Genomic DNA, 21,492 nt, shown 5'->3' on the forward strand with positions numbered 1-21,492 from the left:
CTTTTGGGGCAAATGTGCATCGTCAATTTGGTCCACTAAAAGTGCTTTATTTTGCCACTGACAGGCTACAGAGATAGGCCTTTTAAAAACATATTTAAGACCTTTCTGTTGAACCAGAAACAGCTCTGAAGTCGCTAGCGCTAAACCCACCAGACTCCATTTAAAAAAACAATACTTTTAGTGTGTATAGAGCCAACATATTTTCACATGTAAATCAGTAAACCATGTGTTTATTTCAACCACAACTACAGTTGTGATGGTTGGAAAAGTGGAAAGACGACCCAAAACGGCTTTTATTATAGTTTAGTTTTGTTTCTGCCGACTTTGAATGAAGTGTGTTTTACGATGCTAAAAGAACTGTTTATTTACATGGAGTCTGGTAGGTTTAGTGAACGCAATTTCGCAGATGCTTATGTTTAAAAAAAGGATCTTACTCTTTAACAGAAAGGTCGACCTCCTTAGAAATCCTTTCCATAATGTTGTCAGACAGACACATAGGAAAATAGGGTGTAGGTTGACAAAAAAAAAAAACATAGTTACCCTTTATGTGCAGAGTTCTGATACTTAATCTGCACCAGTCATGACAAGATTTTCTACATCACTTTTAGTTTTATTGCTGTTCAGTCAAGTGGAGCCAAATAATATACTTTTTTTCTAGAAAAAGTAATAACTTCATTTATTGATATTTTAAAGTGATTTTAAAGAAACTGCGAGTTTGATTGCCATTCCCTAATTCCCTAAATCCAATCACTATTAAGCTGCAATTCCCTGTACTGCCAAAGCTGCATTCACACTTTAACCTAGTTCAATCTGATAGGACAACCTGTAATCTTTATCTTTGAGTGATAAACAGCTAGTTTTGGACCAGCAGATCCAAATCCTTCCATTTTACAGTCAATCTACTCACAGTTAATATCAAAAGGCGAGTGGGAGTCATTTCCTGAGATGAGGGCATACATTCTTTTTTAATATGACCGGACAAAAGCATTTATATGCACAGAGCAGTGTTATGCTAATAGACTCCTAATTGCAATAGCCTAATATGATTTTAGAGTATCTGAAGAGTGATTGATGACTTTCCAAAGCGACCAGAAGAACAGAAAAACCATGAAATCACAGGTCAGATCTGCAGGCATTTAAGTTGTTGGCTGCTCTACGTTTTGTTTACCGCTGAAACGTTTTACATTTCATTTTTAAGTGAAATGTCCTACGAAGACTGAATCTTAGTAAAGTAGATCCATACATAAATCCTTTATAGTTTACTTTCAGGCTAAATCGGACACTGAACCAAAATGAGTAAAAGCTGTCAACATATGTTAATCATAACCACATGCAGCTCGGTAAAGTACAAGTTCACCACTGAGAGCTTGAGCAGAGTGGTCAGATTTATTTTAGGCTTTCATCTCTGAGGCACTACTAATTAAATAGCTTTCCTCTAACACTACATGAGAAGACTGTGAGGCATCATCCAGTACTCCCAATTTACACACTTCCAATCTGTGTTTTCAAATATGGATTTAAGTAACGATCCAATAAAAGGCACCAAAACTTCCTTAAAGCACTCATTTAATGAGCGTAGGTATCAATTTGTTCCCAATGATGGATATCTCATTTTAGAATGAGACTTTTAAATGATTCAGCGTAGAGGTAACGAGCAGACATCCCACACAAGGCCACAAAAACATTTCGCAAAAGCCTGGCAGTCATTGGCACACGGTCAGTAATGAAACAGCATTACCCAAGTGTAAATAAGTGGGAGAGATGAAAGAGGTTACGCAGCCACGTTTCCCTCATCGCAAAGGTTTGCTCAAAGGGGGAAAATCCGCAGCGGAGTCAGATAATCGCCAGAGGAGTTCAGAGAAAAAAGCTCAAGTAGTAGCTGGTGTCTCAAAATAACCTTCTGGCTTATTGGGCTTATGGATCTTGAGACTGGAAGAACTTGAAGGGAGCATTGCAGCAATAATCGTAACAGTGAGCAGGGGAATAAGCAGTGGATTCAAGTGCAGCTGCTCCTGAATAAGAGACGTTTACAGCAGAGCCAAAACAAAAAGAGAAATTTGCCAAAATAGGACTTGTTTATAGTCTTTTATCAAACACAAATGTCGAACATCCACTGGTTGTAGCTGGCTAGCTAGCTAAAAATATGACATTTTACTGATTCTGTCCGTTTTATTTTGAATTGAACATTTTTAAAAGTTTGAACAAAATAAGAAATTTTATGAGGTTACCTTTGACTTTTTTGGGGATTACGTTTGCCTTTTCTTTGATAGGACAGGTGTCAATAGACAGGAAAGGGGCGGGGGGAAGAGTGGGATGACATGTAGCAAAGGGCTGCGGGGCTGGAATCGAGCCCGGGCCACTGCAGTGAGGGCTCAGTCTTCGTACATGGGGCGCACGCTCAAGAGGCAGCAAATATTATTTAACATCAATGTGATGCAAACGTGCCAGATTTAGCCTCAAAGCCTTTTCATCCCCAGGCAGGTCAGTGTTACGGGGAACTCATGATTGGCAGTTTGGCTTTCTGACAATTCATCAATCAATATGAAATACAAAATAAAAATGTGAGACTAATCAATAATAGGGCTGCATCTTTTATAAAACAATTATTTTCACTATTGATAAATCTGTGGGTTCTATTCTTGTTTAGTCTATAAAATGTCAGGAAAGAATGTAAAACGATCCTCAGTTTCCCAGACCCCCCCCCCAGGTGAGGAATTTAAAAAACCTAACAGTCCAAAACACAAAGATATTGGATATTTACAGGAACATGGAAAAGCAGCAAATGCTCACACCGAAGGCGCTGGAAACAAGTGCATTTTAGGCATTTCTTACAAGAAAAATGCTTCAGAGGATTCTCAAAATTACATATTGCTAAAACTCCTACGACTTGAATTCATGAATAGCATAATTGCGTCTGCTCTACTGAACAAGGATAAGAATTTGCAGCTGTAGTTTTAAGATTATACTCAGGACCACCAAATGGATCAGCACCAACAGGGTGTGCTGGTCCTATGCAACACTGGTAGCACGTCATTGGATTTTTAATGCTCCGATTTAAAAATGGATAAACTGTCAGATTTGTGTCTCATAAGATTAAACATGTTTTGTTCTGTTTTTTACTGAAGAAAAACCAGCCTTGCAGTCACGTACACACACAGACAAACCAAAGCAAATTTTCTGTTTTACTCATAAATCATTGGTTTACAAAACTGACAATTGTGTTGACATTGCAACCTCTTGATTGAAAAACTACCCAAAAAAATAGAAGCTCTTGCCAGATCACTTAACATATACTGTACTTGACATGTATGTGTATAGGAGTATATATGTGCGAGTGTGTGGGTGGATGGTCTATATTTGGGTTTGCAGTTTCTATCTGTGTGCGTGTGTCTCTAGTCCACAGCCAGTCCAGCGGCAGAGTTGCCGTTAGGCGTTTCTGTAGTGTTTGCAGTTAAACCATCTGCGGCCTCGGTTGGTTTCCGTGTGTCATCGCCATGGCGACTCATAAATGGCTGTCACAGCTACTTGGTTTTTAGAGCTCCTGGCGATTATCCATCTGTCCGACTTTTGCCATGGCCGATCAGTGTCCCTGACGCGGCTGTTCACTACATTTGCTCTGCTTTCTGGATGTTTCCTGGCGTGGTTGTCATTGTGATCTGGTGTTTAGCACCTGGACAGTCTTGCGGCCGTAGTGCCAGTAGCTATAGCCTGACGCCGCTGTAGTCACCGCTGTAACATACCTGCAATATAACATAACAAAAGGACATACACTGTAATTCAAACCACAGTTTCATTCAGTTGATCTGGTTTAACAAGTATCATTTTCCCGTTGTAGAAAGTCTTTGTGTTATGGGAGGAACTTTTGATCACTCTTCAGTGACTAGTCATAGTTGATTAATTGGTACATAAAAAAAAAACAACAACAATGTATCAAATTACTTAACTTCAATTAAAATTGTGCAATTAAATTCTGTGTTTTTGTGTGCGCATTGGTAGCTTCAAGAAAGACATTTTGGCAGAAGCAATGCACGCTATTAAATGAAAAAAAGTAAAATATAAAGTGTTTTGAAACATTACTTATTTTTTTAAATGTCATTGAATTTATCCACCATTAGTCAAATACAATTACAAAACAGTATCTATTGGTACATTTAATGATGAATTTACTTGTTTTTTGTAACTGCGTCATATAGAAATGTAATTAAGATGTTTATGAATTGTGTTTTAGATATAAAATAAGTATACATTATGTAACCTTTATATGAATCAACTACTGAAAAGGCTTTACTTATTTCAATAGCTTAGGCTCCAATTCACTTGTAGGTAGAAACTTAGTGTAATTAACATAGATGTTAATGCTACAAGTTGGTTACAGAGACTTTACAGTTTTAGTCAGGGAAAATAAAAGAAGCAGGGTGAAAATTAAGTCTGAATGTACGACAACCGAGCAAGACAAACAGATGCCTGTTGTTGTGTAAATTAGTTCAACAGTCTGTTGAACTCGTAGAAAAATGTAGGTTACTGGGACACTAAAATGTTTGTCCTGAGTCGGCTCCCTACGCCAACCCACTCAGAGTTGTAGATTGAAATGAGTCAGCGCACTTAACCTGAACACTGTCGGAACAAACGTGCTTAACAGAGATGAAACCATTTGCATTAAAAACTCTTTGGACAATAAACATTTGTTGTTGTAATTACTACACTAAAAATTAAAGGACATGACGGATATTAAAGTCAAGTGGATAAGTCCTGCGTGTGTATGCATGTGTTATACAGTGCGTGGGGTTTACCATAAGCCCTGCAGCAGGATATGGTCTGTATACTGAAAGACTGGGGCAGCCAGAGAAGATGCAACCAGAAGGAGCTGGATGGCTGTGTTCACCTAACAAAAAAAAATGCACACACAAAGTCAGAATAACATTATAAAAAGGCCCAAAAACATTTCACAATCACAGACTACTGGCTTCTCCAACAAATGAAGTTTGGCTCATTATTTTTGAGAAAACCTGATGCACATGTGGCTGGTTCCAAGAACAAAAAAATAATACTCCTGCCAGACCCTTTTCTTTTTCAGGTATCAAAATAAATGATGCAGAATTTGTAGTGGAGCCGTAAAGGAACATTTTGACAGTGAATTTTAATGTGTTTGAATGTGCACAACAGATTTCTGCATCCATGCAAGTATTGTGGACTCAAATTAAAAATGATGGATGAATGATCCGCACTGTGCCAGGTTTTCAGTTTCTGCATCTGGTGACTGCCATGCACATGTCATAAAGAGCCAGAATAATAGAATAATAAAATAACCACACATTCTCATTATATCCTGTTATTTAAGCCTCCATTGTTGCTGAATCTCCACTTTAGTACAGCAATGTACAAAATGTTCAAAGACTGGTGTACAGTAAGAGTGGGTGGTTGTGTCTGGGTGTCACCTTGCTGAAGAGTGTGGGCTTGAGCTGTGCTGTGGTGTAGCAGGGGTTAAAAAACTTGCTAAGGGTCACCTGGAGGAAAAAGAGGAAGAGATCGCAAAGTACATTCAATTTCTTTCCTCGACTGAAGCGGCCATTGTAATCCACAGTACATTAATATTACTTTCTACTTCTAGCAGATCTTGCACCCAATACTGTATTTTTAATTTGTCAAAGTGCGCTTGTTTAGAGTGAAATGTGACGTGTCTCACCGGTGGAGGTACAGTCTTGTATCTAACCCAGAAGACAGCAGCTATCAAACCAATGTCTCTGGAAATCACTAGAGCTGTCAGCAGAGCTGTAACAGAATAAACAACACAATACAAAAATCACATGAAACGCAATAAGATGGAAAAACAACACAAAGAGGTAGCTAAAACAAGAAATGCAAACAGTCCAATACCTGGTATAAGTTCAGCATAGGTGAGACTGACATACAAAATACTGATAAGAATCTTGTCAGCCAATGGGTCGAGAGCGCTGCCCAACGCCGACTTTTGACTTGGCCACCTTCTGGCAATGTAACCATCCAACTGAGTAGAGAAAGAGGTAGAAAGAGAAGAAGACATTGTAATAGATGCCTTTTTAAAAGGTCTAAATGAGCAAATGCAGCAAGCTGAAAGATTTATTTAAAAAGGTGACTGCACTGAAGTTCATGCCAATAATAACCCATCTGACAATAATAATGGCTTGAAGTCAAGGCCACCATCCCCTTTTTCATTACCACCCTGATCTGCTGACCACGTCTGCGATGTCCTGGTGATTAACAAACATGTTAAATTAACATTAAAGTGCAGATGTCTTGTGTCTGGTTGAACGAGTCGATGATTCACAAATTAAACAGAAATTAAATCCTGTGACAAAATGTTGTCCAGTTTTAGGATTCCACATCAATTCAGATTGCGAGACAAATATCAGTGCAAAATTAGTCCTATTGTTATATTACGTTTACTTGACAATATTACTAATTACTGCTAATGGGAGACCAATATGTTTTTTAATAAAGTCCATAGTTTCCATGTGTCAAATGTCTGAAGTCCAAAACCATTTTTTTTTTAGTGAAAGTGTGTGTATCTGCAATTACCAGGTCAGTTGCTCCAGCCAGTGTGAACAAAGCGAGACTGAGGTGAAAGTGCTGCTGGATGATCAGATGACCCAAGTATGGAGCCAGCAAAATCCGACACACACACAAGAAGTTGGGGATTGTCCACGGGTTCTCATACTGCAGAAAAACAGAGTAGTTACATACAGTGTTACTTGACAGATCAACGTTGGGTTAAGAAGTCAGAGGCAGATAATAGCATGGGCATAGCACAGCAGGTAAATCAGCCTAAACCTATTACAGCAGCAATTCTAATAATCAAGATTTACGAAGAATTCACAATCTTGCCGTGTTAAAAACCACTGTGGAAAGATAGGAACAAAGAAATATTGTATTAATAAAAAAACAAACAATTGACTGTTTTTGTTGTTGCTATAATTTTGGAGGCCAATACCAATATTGATATTCCTGAGTTACAAAAATCTGACGACACACAATACATACACACACCTTTTTACAGTTGAAAAATAAGCTTGCCTGTGCCCTCTGGTGGACAAACTTTAACAGCAACAGTTTCTAAATGTGTATCTCTTTCAGATTTCTGTACTGTCTGCAACTTATCTTTACTTGCAAAAGGCTAATATTGAATGATATATCAGCCCATCAGTCTAACTCTATTTACAGTCCACTTTTGTACAATTTGAGTATATCCATCTTATGCTACTTTATACTTCCACCTGACTACATATCAAAATGCAACATTGTACTTTCTTGCTTTCCTTCATGCACTTGACAGCTACTTACTTTTTATAACAGATTTTACATACTAAACACCAGAGCTGGCCCGACCCATAAGTGAACTAAGCGGCTGCTATATAGGCCCCGTGGCTACCAGAGGGCCCCCAAGAGCTGAAATGTCCCACCACAGAGCTCATAACAGAGCCGGTCTATTTAAAGATAGTGTTGCTGCTAATAGCTAGGTCTCATGTTAGTCTTTAAATGCGTATTTGTACATTATGAGTGCTTAAACTAATATTTACAATACACAAGTTGGTTAAGTGCCAAGTGCAGTGGCAACATGATACAATGTGGAGAGTCCCCAAACCAAATCCTGCTTAGGGCCCCCAAAAGTCTACGGCCGGCCCTGCTAAACGCATTGTTATACATACATCTTTCCAGCTCTTTCTCGACCAACAACATCACACTGAGTAGGCTACATTTAGCTGAGAACATTAGAATGCGAGGCTTTTGCTTGTAAAGCTGTGACGACTTCTATCACTGTTGGTTTGTTTCTATCTGAACACACTTCAAACAAGTGATGTTTTTTTCTACCATCTTCTGTTACCTTTTCACACTTTACATTCCTACAGTTAACTGTCTGGACAGTTCTGAAAGCTACTCACCAGCTCTTTGAACTTGAAGAGGCCCTCTCCCGGTACCGGACTGGCTTCATTCCGGTCCGCTGCGGGGGAGCTGTCCGGCGTCTCCTTGGTCTTCCCGCTGCAAAGCCCACGAGCTTTAGGGGACAGCAGGGACTTGAAGCTGGTCACCGACCTGTCGTGACCTCCCCGGTGCAGAAGCACGGTTCCTTGCGCGTGCCAGGGTGTCGCTTTCACCTGCTGGAGGATCCCACTCCAGCACGCAACGCGGCTGTCCGTCCCATTGACTCTAAAGACCCACGAGCCGCTAGCCGGAGACTGTTTTAACCTCGCGCAGTCGGCGACAGGTGTGTGTCTGTGCCGCCATGACGCAGGCTCGAGCCGACACACACCCGCACACTGCGCAGACAACAGACAGCGAACATTTGCTGCGTTGCGACACAACGGCGGGGAAAGCCTCCGAAAACACATCATTATCATCATCTTCACGAGGCTTCCGTTACCGACCTGCTGCTATCGTGCAGTTCGTACCCGTTTTCATGTTTAAGTTTCAGACAGCCAGAGCCAAGAGAATCTCAGCTCCGGGGTAAACGCTAGATCGCACCCGGTACACGTGTCAACGCCTGCGCAGTGTGCTCGTGATGACGTAGACACGTGTATTGGGTGTGCGACCATCCATTCTATGGGTGCGATCTAGCGTCTGGGCTACCCAAAGCTCCAGCCGGCCATGACTTCAGCCAGCAGGCTGCCATGTTGCCGTAAACTGACAACGCAAAGGGCGTCGCAAAATCGTCAATGACGCTTTCGTTGACAAGGCTTTTATTTAGAAAAAAAAAAAAATGATGTGACACAAAGTTAATATCAGCAAAACAGCCATCAGAGGAATGTATTTAGAGCTTTGCTGATTGTATTGTCCAATTTTATTTCAAAGTTAAAGCATGTTTTAATCACTGTCAATTCATTTTCTGTAATTGTTAAAAAAAAGCTGAGATTTACAGGAAATTAAATAATTGAATAACATTTTAAAGTAAACTAATAGTGCATACCATACGAGAAATAAATCAGAAACGGTAGACGATACAGAACGTTTGAGACTAAAGTAGAAGAAAATATTGTATAGTTGCTAGGCACGCACTCCCAGGTCAATTCAAAAGTCTATATTTTAGAAAACAATATATTGCCAGCTTAATACCACATCATAGGAAGCAATGACCATCTTTACCAAGCTACTAAACATAAGATTTTTATTTTTTATAGTGACATAGAAATAGTGACATAGAAATAACAGTAACTTCTAAAATATAATTTTAACTGTATTCAAAAAAGTCTCTTTACAACAAAGTCATCTGTGTGGAAAAATAAATAAACAAAACACTCAACAGTGAGGTAGTATAGTCACCCATTAGGTATTTATCGAATATAAGTACATCCAAACTTCTCTCAGACGTTTAGTGCGCCAAAGACCGACCTCACTTTGAAAAAAAGAATTTCAACTACAACTGTTTGAAACAGTCACCATGTACTGTAAAATGATGTACATTGAAAGTAAAGTGTACCCGACTTTAAGGATTTTTTAGTTCTGAAAAAAAGATGTTATATCTTTATTAAAGATAATGGCATCTGTGAGGCATCACATCATTGAACCAACAGGTGGGGAACTTAATTACATTTTCTTGAAGCCTTGAGTAATGTCTGAAGTCTCACTTAACTGATGCAATTACAGCCAAGTCACACCATACCACGTTTAGTTTGCATCTTTTTTGTGTGTAGTTAAATGCATATTAGTTCAGCAGAGACGTGGTGTGTCTAATGGAGTCCGTTCCTCTTTCTAGCTGGAAGTTGGTGGTCGTGGGGAAAACTGTGGTCGCTGTAAGGTTGTGGAGAGATGCCCTCTGTAAGGTTTTAGTAAGTTAGATGCTCTGTCCCGTGTTGGTCGGTTGCTGTGGTTGTTACAGTCTCTTCAAAAGGTTTCACAGCAGTCCGTTGGGTGGAGGTTTGGTGAAAGTAGTCTAGATAATGAACTCCCCATCAAGTTCCTTTCCCCCTCTTAGACAGAAAGAGACCCAGTTCAGTTATCCTGAACACTGACCTTTTAGCGAGGTCTGCAGGATGAAGCAGGTACCCAGCTCTTAGTCTGTTGCAGTTGTCAGTGATCAGACAGTCTGCAGCTGGTACAGCTTAGCTCCTTTCTTCAGCAGGAAACCCTGTTCATTGAGGGAACTCACCAGACCTTCAAAATCCACCACCTGAAAGGAATTAACCGAAGTGTTAGTGATAGAGTTTTCTGTGTTAGGAACAGGATTTACTGCATGTATTCAACACTCACTCATGGCCTGAATTACTGAGAATGTTTTTTTGCTAGGAAGAGATTCTATAATCCACCTGTCTTTCTGTAATTCCATCTCTTTTTCATAGGAGTTTGTTCAATGGCTCCGACTGTATTTATGAGTAGTAGGCATCCAAATGCAACCTTGAGTAATGGTGTGTCTTAACTTCACCAGTATTTCTATTTCAGCATTTTAATTTTGATGTGTCGTTCTTAAGCAAGTTGATAACTCAATTTTTGATAGGTTCTGAAAGGAGCTCTACTTCATTTGCAAAATTTGGATGACAGTCCCAGTCACGGATTAGATTAGTAAGAATAACATGGGGGTGTTTGTGCCTTTCATTTGGTACTGTTTATCTAGTGCATGTGTATTTCAGTTTCACCTTTATGTTCAGTTTGTTGGCGATAGATCGAAGCATCTGTAGGTCAAACTGCTTCTGATTGGTCCTCTGAGCATGCATGTGCAGTGCGTTGACCAGTCTTTTTGCAACGCTACGCTGACTCATGCCTGATCCAAGCTGTGAGCGCTCAAAGTCCAGATTGCCCAGCCCATCTGAATATGTATCAGCCAGACTGCAAAACAAAAATACACACACAATTTAGTGAAAATCACTTTGTTACTTGACATGACCACAGTTATCAGTTCTGTAATGGGTAGTCTGCTATGTGCACTAGTTTTCTAATTCTAAATATTCTATATATTGTGCAGCAAAAGAATATCAAGAACACAGGTGGGAGCAACATGTGGAAAACTGTTACCTCTGCAAATCCAAGATCCTCTCCTTAAATCTTTAAATGTAAGGAAAGTGACAAATACACAGCATAGCTGAAACAATTAGATGGCAATCTGTTGACAGAAAGATGCTAAATATTCTCTGGTTTGAGCTTCTGAAATGAGAGGATTTTCTGCTTTTCTTTGTCTTAATAAACTGAATAGCTTTATGTTTTGGAGAGTTGGTCGGACAAAACAAGCAATTTAACAACATCACCTTGGGTTTTAGAAAATTGTGACGACAATTTGTCTCTCTTTTGTTGGTTGCAGCCCTAATATACACAAAGCCCCCTGTAGTGTCACCTGTGTTTCATGATTTCCACCACATCTTCAGCATCACTGCGGGTAGCCGTCTCTCTGAGCTCCAGCCTGGCTCTTGCCTGCAACAAAAACACAGTTAACCACATAAGTACTGGGGCACAACTGGGAAAATGGTTCCTTTTGTTAGACACATAAAAGTGTTGAGCCTGAAACTATAGCAGAAAACCAAAAGATGTTATCTAGTATCTTAATCCATTACAGTTGCTTTTGGGTGAACACACCGAACACACCAAACATACAGAAACCTACCTCAGTTAGTCTAATTAAAGACTCGAGTTGTCGTGTGGTGATGGGTGTGGAATCAGCGGAGTGTGCCTGAGATCTCAGTGACAGGTAGAAGTCCTGAAGTATCTTTGCTGCTTCAGGAGAGAGCGAGGGATGGACATACTGGCGAGCGTAGCTGATATACTTCCTTAACAAACATACTGGAATGGGGTCTACACTTTCACCTGCAGGGATCTTGACATAGAAACAAACATATTGCATGAATACAAATTATTTTTGACAGTGGGACAATAAAGTTAATCTTGACTATCACTGTACTCCTTCAGTATGGTCCATTGTATTTACCTGCAAACGTTCAGACAGCGGCATGTCTGAGTGTTCTAGCAGGATTGAGGTCTCTAAATCACTGTTAGCCCTGGTAACTATGGCGCTGCTGGTTCTGCCTTTTCCTGCCCTGTTTGCCATGACGTGTTCTGACAGATGGCGGTCATGTGACTCATCTGGTATGTCCAGGAGGAGGAAGACGACGTCGAATCGAGAGAGAAGTGCTGAACCCATTCTGAAGACAAGAATGCAGTGCTGTAAATATAACTAAACCACTTGTATATTTACACAGATATACAGTAATATCCGACAGCAGTCACTAAAAACCACAATCAATGTACCGTGAGCTGACTTACTTCAGATTTTCAGAAACAGTCTTGCCTCTGTTGTAATGTCCTCCAATGGGGTTTGCAGCAGCTACGACTGACGTCCTCGCAGGCAGAGAGGAAACTATTCCAGCCTTAGCCAGACTCACAGACTGCTGCTCCATGGCTTCCAGCAGAGCCTGCTGCTGGTTACCCAACTTATCAAACTCATCAATGCAACACAGGCCTAAAGGGAACAGACAGAGAAAGAGAATGAGGCCAGTAAAAGAAGACAATAAGGTAGAGAAAAAAAGAAAAGAAACAAGCAGCAGTGACAGATGGATGAAAAAGCCCAACATGTTTTCTATGCAGTTTTGCATGCTTGCAGCCCCAATAGGTAGAGAGATAACAATGTGTGGATCTCCAATTCTGTTGATTACCCAGTTGTTTTTTAAAATTCCTATGCAAGGTGTGGAGTTTGTCTGACACCTTGAGCCTTTTTTTAAAACCTGGGGAACAAAGATGCAGTGCTGCACTGAATGAAACTAAAGGACTGTCTAATAAATCAATTGACATGATCTATACACAACACAGGTATAAATACACTTTTTTAAAGAAAAGTTTCCAATTTCTTTCCTACCTTGGTCAGCCAGCACCAAGGCTCCGGCCTCGAGAGCAAAATCCCCCGTTCCAGCGTCTCGAGATAAACTCACGGTTAGTCCTTAAAAAAAAAAAGTAAAAAAAAAAAAAAAACTTCCCAACTTGATTATGTTGCAACAGATCTGGAAAACTGCCCGGAGAGTAATCCCAACCTTAGCTTAGGGAGAGTAGTACTTTTAAGACAATTTACCTGTGGTGCTTGTGCTGTTGCCACATACATAGATTCCTCTGGGAGCCACATTACACACTGCCTACACACACAGCACACATAAATATATATGAAGTTTACATATACACACACTGAAACTGGTTTCATATATTACGGCTTCAGAAAGTAAATGTAAATTACAACCTCAGGTAAAGAGTAACAAAATTACAATTTTTACTGTTTTCACTTTATCTTTGCCAGACATTATTGCTCTATTAAAGTATGTTTTCTGTGTTACCTGCAACATCTGACTCTTCCCCAGTCCAGGGTCTCCCACCATCAGGATGTGTGGGTCTCCTCTAACTGGGACGCTGTTCTTGCCAGTGTGTTTCTGTCGGCCTCCAAACAACACCAAGGCTAGAGCAGCTTTCACCAGCTTGGGACACACAAGAACACATGATCTTAGCCTTGACAAATCAAGATGACAGAAAATTATGTTTGCGAGGTGTGAATGACATGTTGTTTTCAACCAAATCATTCCTTTGTAACCTCTGATGAAAATGCTGTTGGTGTTCTTGATCGCACAACTCACCAGGTGGCCGTAGATGACAGGACACAAAGACCTGAAAGAGGCAAGAAGATCAGAGTGTTACATATCTTGGTTTGAGTTAATAGCACAGTGTTTAAACAGTACTAAAAAGGACTAAACGCCTACACACACAGTAGCAGCCATGTGTGGCTGAAATGCATAACACTAACCAAAAACTGTATGATGAATGAAAAACAGCAAGACAAATTCCAAGATCCCTAAGACTAGTTGGGGAAAAAAATGTTTGGCCTGAGAAGTCATTTTGTTAGCTACATCATAAGGTTTGATCATCTAGACAGTGGCCATTTTGGCCAAATAGGAATACAAAAAATTATTTAATACGTTGTACTATACTTAAAGTGCAATCAATCGCAGTCTTTCATAATGTGGTATTGTGCAAGTTGACATCAGGAGGACAATGAATAAACAATAAATGATGCACCCCTAGAAAAGAAAAGAAACTAAATTTTCCCACAACGACCATGTTCTTCAAACTCTTTGGTTTGGGATGTATGAAAACTATAAGTTCAGATCTGATTTCCTTATCTTTTTGGGCCATGCCCGGTAGAGGTTACCAGAGGCGTATACCCAATAATCCCCGCCCAGGCTGCACCCACACAGCATCACCGTCAGCTAGAGCTGGGCAATATATCGATATTATATCGATATCGTGATACGAGACTAGATATCGTCTTAGACTTTGGATATCGTAATATGGCATAAGTGTTGTCTTTCCCTGGTTTTAAAGGCTGCATTACAGTAAAGTGATGTCATTTTCTGAACACACCAGACTGTTCTAGCTGTTCTATTATTTGCTTTTACCCACTTAGTCATTATATCCACATTACTGATGATTATTTATCAAAAATCTCATTGTGTCAATATTTTGTGAACCTCTGTCAACAAATTGTCAACACTAAAATATCGTATCGATATCGAAGTATTTGGTCAAAAATATCGCAATATTTGATTTTCTCCATATCGCCCAGCCCTACTGTCAGCCCTTGGCCTGCGATGAAGCTGGTCGGGCAGTGGTCCAGACTAGGTTGGTCATGAAAGGCACCGTACGCAGCCTCCTGCGATCCCATATCCATCTTCGCGAAAGGGATTAAAAGGCGCACAAGAAACAAAAAACAAAAAAAAATATACCACCCCGCCAAATTACAGACATGGCTGATTCGCACGAGATTAAGATCACAGACAACCTCCTTAACTATTAGAAACGACTAGAAGTCACCAGGTAATACTAATCCCGTGTGAACAGGGCTATATTGTAGGTAATAAATATCTTACTGTACTATAAGTCTCAGAAGGTCAGGCTGTGACTGGATCTCCTGGATGGCATACAACTCCTTCAGACTGAACTCCTCCCCCCCAGAACGATCTTCAAGTGATCCCTGACCTGACTTGGACTGCTTACCTACACATTAAAAGCAAAAAAAAACTAAAAAAACGTATTGCTCTGTTGTATTACATGAAGTGCTCCACATAATTTTAGTACAAATATACAAGCTACAGTACCTTTAGTATTGCTGACTGAAATGGCTTCAAGGTAGAGGAGGAACATGCACTGATCCTTATTCCCCCGGGAACTACCTGCATGGAAAAAATAATAAGAGGGTTCTGTGTGTGCTTCCAGAATTATGGTAGGCTTATAGTGTGTGTATGTATATATGTGTGTGTGTGTGTGTGTGTGTGTGTGTGTGTGTGTGTATATATATATATATATATATAAAAATAAATAATACATTTAACTAAGTACCAGTAAAAGGCAAAAACGTACTCCAAACTTCACCTCCCACCCTGGTTAGAATGTGTGTATGTGTGGGTGTGTGTGTACCATCGCTGGTAACTCTAACTATCCCTGTCACAGTGACTGTGTCTCCAGGGACGCAGCTGTCACAGAGGTCGGATGTCAGTTGACACTCCACGGTGCGCGGGATCCGTCCAGTCTCCCTCTGCTCTCCGCCCATCAACTCCTGCACCCTGAAGTAGCACAAAAAAAATAAATCATTTCAAATGCAGTGTGTAAATGGTGACTCAGGGTTGGAGATGCACTGCTTTTTTGGGCATTAGAAGATTTTATGAGAAAAGCTGTGACCTTCTCACAATATTTGCCCATTTTAGCAGAGATAACCTGCAACAACATTGTGTGCCACTGAGGATAAAGTTTAGATTTTTGCAGTTTTCAGGTAAGCAGCCGTCCTAAATTGAAATAGTGCTCCTCTTACTTATCATCAGAAAGCATAACTTCAAAACCTCTTTCCAAGACCACTGCTGGAGCCAATACATTACATTCTTTAACCAACAACTGCAACAAGGATTTCAGTTCACCACAAGTGTTTTTTTCACTGCTGATCGTTCAATTATATAAATAGGCACATTATATACTTACTTAATGATCTGCCAGTCTACAGTATGAGTAAAAGGGGAATTCCTGCTGGGGGCGAAGGTACGACTGCGGCAGTCCGGCTGGATACACTACGTGATAAAAGAAGAGAGTATACACACACACATTAAAACGGCCAAAAGAATCAACACACACACACACACACACACACACACACACACACACACACACACACACACACACACACACACACACACACACACACACACACACACACACACACACACCTAAAAGATTATTAGGAACACCATACTAATACCGTGACCCCCTTTCGCCTTCACAACTGCCTTAATTCTTTGTGGCATTGATTCAACAAGGTGGTGGAAGCATTCTTTAGAAATGTCGGCCCATATTGAGAGGATAACATCTTGCAGTTGATGGAGATTTGTGGGATGCACATCCAGGGCACGAAGCTCTAATTCCACCACATCCCAAACATGTTCTATTGGGTTGAGATCTGGTGACTGTGGGGGCCACTTTAGTACAGTGAACTCATTGTCATGTTCAAGAAACCAATTTGAAATAATTCAAGCTTTGTGACATGGTGCATTATCCTGCTGGAAGTAGCCATCAGAGGATGGGTACATGGTGGTCATAAAGGCATGGACATGGTCAGAAACAATGCTCAGGTAGGCTGTGGCATTTAAACGATGCCCAATTGGTACTAAGGGGCCTAAAGTGTGCCAAGAAAACATCCCCCACATCATTACACCACCACCACCAGCCTGCCCAGTGGTAACAAGGCATGACAGATTCATGTTCTCATTCTGTTTACGCCAAATTCTGACTCTACCATCTGAATGTCTCAACAGAAATCGAGACTCATCAGACCAAGCAAAATTTTTCCAGTCAAATTGTAGCCTAATTTTCCTATTTTTAGTGGAGATGAGTGGTACCCGGTGGGGTCTTCTGCTGGTGTAGCCCATCTGCCTCAAGGTTGTGCGCGTTGTGGCTTCACAAATGCTTTGCTGCATACCTCGGTTGTAACGAGTGGTTATTTGAGTCAAAGTTGATCTTCTGTCAGGTGGAATCAGTCGGCCCATTCTCCTCTGACCTCTAGCATCAACAAGGCATTTTCGCCCCCCAGGACTGCTGCATACTGGATGTTTTTCCTTTTTCAGACCAGACCATTCTTTGTAAACCCTAGAAATGGTTGTGCATGAAAATCCCAGTAACTGAGCAGATTGTGAAATACTCAAACCAGCCCGTCTGGCACCAACAACCATGCCACGCTCAAAGTTGCTTAGATCACCTTTCTTTCCCATTTTGACATTCAGTTTGGAGTTCAGGAGATTGTCTAGACCTGGACCACACCCCTAAATGCATTGAAGCAGCTGCCATGTGATTGGTTGATTAGATAATTTCATTAACGTGAAATTGAACAGGTGTTCCTAATAATCCTTTAGGTGAGTGTATATACACACACTTGTGAAAACAAAGTTGTGGAAAGAGTAAAGATGTTATAGGAAAAAAAAAGTGTGCATACCTTGGTAGGTGTAGCGTATTTCCCATGCTGCAGTGGCAGTGACTGTGTGTGCATGCAGCCCAGGCACCTGAAGGCCATCCTGGTACACAGAGGTCTGATGTTGCTCACTCTGACCACTGTTCCCCTTACACACACCAGCCGTCCAAACACACTGGCACGTAACGTCCGCAACGCAGTCAGCGGTTCGTAGTTATACAGCCTGTTGATGATTCACAGAAATAAAGCAATCTTCCTTCATGGTTGGCAGTTGTACAGGTGTCAAGCAAACTGATTGTGCCTCACTGTGTGCATTACCTGGCGCTAATGTGGGGGATGTTGATGATTGGTGTAGCGACAGGAAGCTCTTCCTCTTGCAGCTCAGCAGCTTGTTTCTCCAAATCTATAGTCAACACCTGGGAAACACACGTAACATGTACTATTAATTTATTAAAAGGCTTTAGAGTACTTTAGAGTAGTATAAATTACGTAACTTGCAAATGACATATGTGTGCTTGTACCTGGTGAATGGCCACTCCCAAACAGTTGAGTATCACCTCTGGCTGCTCCTTCAGCTCTGTGGTCAGATCAGGAAGTGCTTCACGTACGGTTTTGTCTCCAGTCAAGTCTGCATAATCTACAAGAACACTGCCCTGACGCTCAATCTCATCCTGTGCACAAACAGTAAATCGCCTTTTAACTGACATAGCAAACATTTATAAAGCACAACAAAAAGTGGAAACATTTTTTTTATTGAACATTTTTTTTCCCTGCAAAAGAAATGCATATAATAGATAGATTGGAAGATACATAGATAGACAGAAAGACTATATTGAGAAATGTTAACCCCAATGGTCAGTTTATTAACCCTTGTGTGGTCCTTCGGGTCCCAGTGACCCGAAGGACAACACAAGGATTATGTACTTCCCTTTACTTTGTTGAGAATTGCTCTCTAAACCCTGTTTCTTGTAAAGTAAGTAAGTAAAGTTTATTTCTAGAACACATTTAAACACAGTTTAAGCTGACCAAAATGCTGTACAAACAAGAACTAAGGTGCTGTATTAACCCTTGTTTAGAGAGCAATTCTCAACAAAGTAAACGGAGTACAGAATCTTGTGTTGTCCTTCGGGTCACTGGGAGCCGAAGGACCACACAAGGGTAAAAAAAAAAAAAAAAAAAAAAAAAAAAAGCGGGGGGGGCGAAAGAGAAAAAAGGGGGGGAAATATTTCTCAAACACTTTGATCTTCTCCACACTAGGGGAGCTCTCTATGAAGCCTGCACATAAAAAGACATATTAAGACATGTATATCACAGACACAGAAAAGGCTACATGATCATGACCATTATATGAGTCTACAACATGTATTATCATCATGGGACACAGAGCTTTAAAAAACACACGTACCTTCCGTGAAGTAGAGAGCCCATCCTTTGTACGGACACGATATATCTAGAGTAGCCTGAAAAAGGACTACAGAGGCAGACAGGCGGTTTTTGTAAAGCAGGATTGTAAATTATGACACATATTGGAACAGCTTTTCATGCACAATTTCATTTTAAAAAACATTAGATGCTAGTATTTAATTTGTCTTCTGCTCATTTTTTGTTTTTCTCACACATCTTCTTATTATGCAGCGAACTAGAGCACCTTGTTTAATAAGGAATTTATTTTTGCAGATTTATATATATATATATATATATATATATATATATATATATACATATATACATATATACATATATTAACCCTAAAAGGTAATTACTGAATATGTTAAATGGAAAAGCAAATCAAACTCACCTCTCTGGCTGCTGAGGGGATTGTTTCCTGATCCTCCTCCTCCTCCTCCTCTCCCACCACCTCCTCTCCACCCTCCTCCTCCTCCACCTGCTGATCCTCCTCTCCATGGTCTACTTCTCCATCCTCCCCTCCCACCTCCTCTCCATCCTCCACCACCACCACCACCACCACCACCACTCCCTCCTCCTCCTCCTCCTCCTCCTCTCCATCCTCCTCCACCACCACTTCCTCCTCCTCCCCTCCATCCACTACTACTACTACTACCGCCTCCTCGTCCCCTCCATCCTCCACTCCCACCCCTCCATGAGCCTCTCCTGGATTCCTCTGCACTCATTTCTTTCCTAAAAAAAAGCAAGAAGGAGGAACAGAACAAGAATTAGTGAGGGTGACAGCAAGGTAGTTTGTTTTCTTTGGGTTGTTTAAGTCAAACATTTGACAAGCATGCAGGTGTATTTGTACTGTAGCGTAGCGACCGGTCGCCAATCACCTATGGTATTAACCGCTGCAAGCTGAGGTTTGCAGCCTGGTGAGAGGGGGCGGACCCCCCTGGGAATATAGCCCGTTCTCTTAATACATCCATGATATAGCCATCCATGATATAGCCAGCGGGTAGAGGAAGTTCTGCCTCTTTTGAGTTCCGGCCAACTCTCGGCTCTCTGTGTTCCAATGCCTGTAGCTTATGCTTGGTAGCTAATAAACGAGCTAACTAGACTCTGGCCTGCATATGAATCATTACAGTACGTATACCTAGATATAAATTAGAAAAATGTCTTCTCCTCCTGTCCAATCATGTGTAAATGAAATGAAAACAGTGTGAGTGGCACGCATGTATAACAAATCCAATACAAAATAAATTATTGAATATGTATTTTCAATGCACTGAATATGGCAATACATTTGAATTAAACAATATTTTCTTCCCAAATAAACTGTGGCGGTGCAACTTTATCGCCGTTTCGTTTTCACCACTTCAAACTCCATAAAAAAAAAAAAAAAAACTGAATTTAGAGCCAACAAAAACTTTTACAAATTCAAACCACTTGAGACGTCGGCATACAAATGGTCTACTAAGCAGTACTTTGTATTAGCAAATTCCCAACGTTTATAATCCAACCGTCAGAGTTGACGTTAGCTACTAACGTTAACGGTTAACGTTAATGTAACGTAGCTAGCTAACTCTTTACTTAGCTACGTTACCACCCATTAAAGTTACACTGCAATAGAAGAAAAACTACGCCTATTGAAACTGCTTTGTGTGCTGAAAAATTAGCTAGTGTCTAGCTAATTTTCCAACTGTTCTACATGATGTCTTAAACTGTGCTGTTTGTTTTGACGTTTTAGCTACTTCCTAACTAACTTAGCTAGCTACATGTTCCGTTAAAACCCTGACAGTGACAGTAGGGTGATACAAACCTTTCGTTTTGCCTTGTGAAATAATCGGTCGATTGAATAACGTCGACAATATGCTACATTAACTCAAAACGTTACGAACGAACTTCTGATTGTTTACACAACAAACAAAAAAAGTTCCCTCCACTCACATTGAAGCTTCTTCTTCTCCTTACATGTGCAACAGAGTATGTTCGTAGGCCCTTACCTGCCGTCCAGAGGACATCAATGGTACTACATTTAAGAATTCCATACTATAACAAATACTTTGTATTAGCTACACATAAGTTCATATTCTCTTGCGTGTTGCTCTGGTGTTGATGGAAAACGGCTTTAATGGTCAATTCATGGACCAGCACAAAAGTATAAAATAGGCGTAATAGAAAATAAAATGTATTTTTACTATTATCTTGTCAGGACTTTGAGGAGGAAGGCATGGGTCTTTGAATGCTTGATAATAGATATAATATAACCCAACATGTAATGATATTGAAAGCATATTTGCTGTGTTCTACATAATGACGATGACCTTGACTGAAAAAAATGTACGCAGTCCTCTGCCGCCATCTTGTGGAACTTCCGTGTCATTACAGTTTAGTTTATATTTCTTTTTCACACACATTCATGCCATCAAATACATAGTGTCCTCCATTTCTCTTTGTCTACAACACTCTATCTTCCCCCACTTCCTCAACCTCTTTCTCTCTCTTTAAATCTCTCGAGCTCTCCCTCCTAAACACACCACACACCTCTAGCAGTTCTTGTCATTTCAATGCCATTTTAACACAACAATAATGTGCACATTGACTGCATACACGCATATTAATAACAAATAACTTTGATATAGCGCCCTTCACACAACCCAAGGAAA

The 21,492-nt window shown here is 40.5% G+C and overlaps 2 protein-coding genes across 2 annotated transcripts; both read right to left on the reverse strand.

Moving 5' to 3' along the window:
- Positions 1-2,575: 2,575 nt before the first annotated feature.
- crls1 (cardiolipin synthase 1) lies at positions 2,576-8,662 on the reverse strand. Its single transcript, XM_039784097.1, has 7 exons — positions 7,917-8,662; positions 6,556-6,693; positions 5,875-6,004; positions 5,684-5,769; positions 5,436-5,504; positions 4,791-4,882; positions 2,576-3,740 (listed from the first exon to the last, which is right to left on the reverse strand). The coding sequence occupies exons 1-7, from the start codon at positions 8,373-8,375 to the stop codon at positions 3,647-3,649; spliced, it is 1,068 nt and encodes a 355-aa protein (XP_039640031.1). The 5' UTR covers positions 8,376-8,662; the 3' UTR covers positions 2,576-3,646.
- Positions 8,663-9,119: 457 nt separating this feature from the next.
- On the reverse strand, positions 9,120-19,332 carry mcm8 (minichromosome maintenance 8 homologous recombination repair factor; the record flags this gene model as incomplete). Its single annotated transcript, XM_039784722.1, has 20 exons — positions 9,120-10,138; positions 10,602-10,791; positions 11,294-11,370; positions 11,561-11,770; positions 11,882-12,095; positions 12,217-12,412; positions 12,806-12,886; positions 13,016-13,076; positions 13,272-13,409; positions 13,566-13,596; positions 14,856-14,982; positions 15,084-15,158; positions 15,403-15,548; positions 15,958-16,043; positions 17,459-17,657; positions 17,753-17,850; positions 17,956-18,134; positions 18,656-18,709; positions 18,840-18,905; positions 19,233-19,332. Coding segments are annotated over 20 exons (2,421 nt in total), but the record flags the coding sequence as incomplete, so codon positions are not given.
- Between the last annotated feature and the right edge of the window lie 2,160 nt (positions 19,333-21,492).

The sequence above is a fragment of the Perca fluviatilis genome, chromosome 19 (genome assembly GCF_010015445.1).
Source record: "Perca fluviatilis chromosome 19, GENO_Pfluv_1.0, whole genome shotgun sequence".
Lineage (NCBI taxonomy): Eukaryota > Metazoa > Chordata > Actinopteri > Perciformes > Percidae > Perca > Perca fluviatilis.

What these genes read in the sequence shown, in the direction of transcription:
- crls1 (XM_039784097.1), bottom strand. Translation starts at nt 8,375, where the DNA reads ATGATGATAATGATGTGTTTTCGGAGGCTTTCCCCGCCGTTGTGTCGC. An exon ending in TGGCTGGAGCAACTGACCTG is followed by an intron (nt 6,005 to 6,555) that starts GTAATTGCAGAT and finishes TTCTCTACTCAG; the next exon opens with TTGGATGGTTACATTGCCAG. An exon ending in AGCCCACACTCTTCAGCAAG is followed by an intron (nt 4,883 to 5,435) that starts GTGACACCCAGA and finishes TTTTTTTGTTAG; the next exon opens with GTGAACACAGCCATCCAGCT.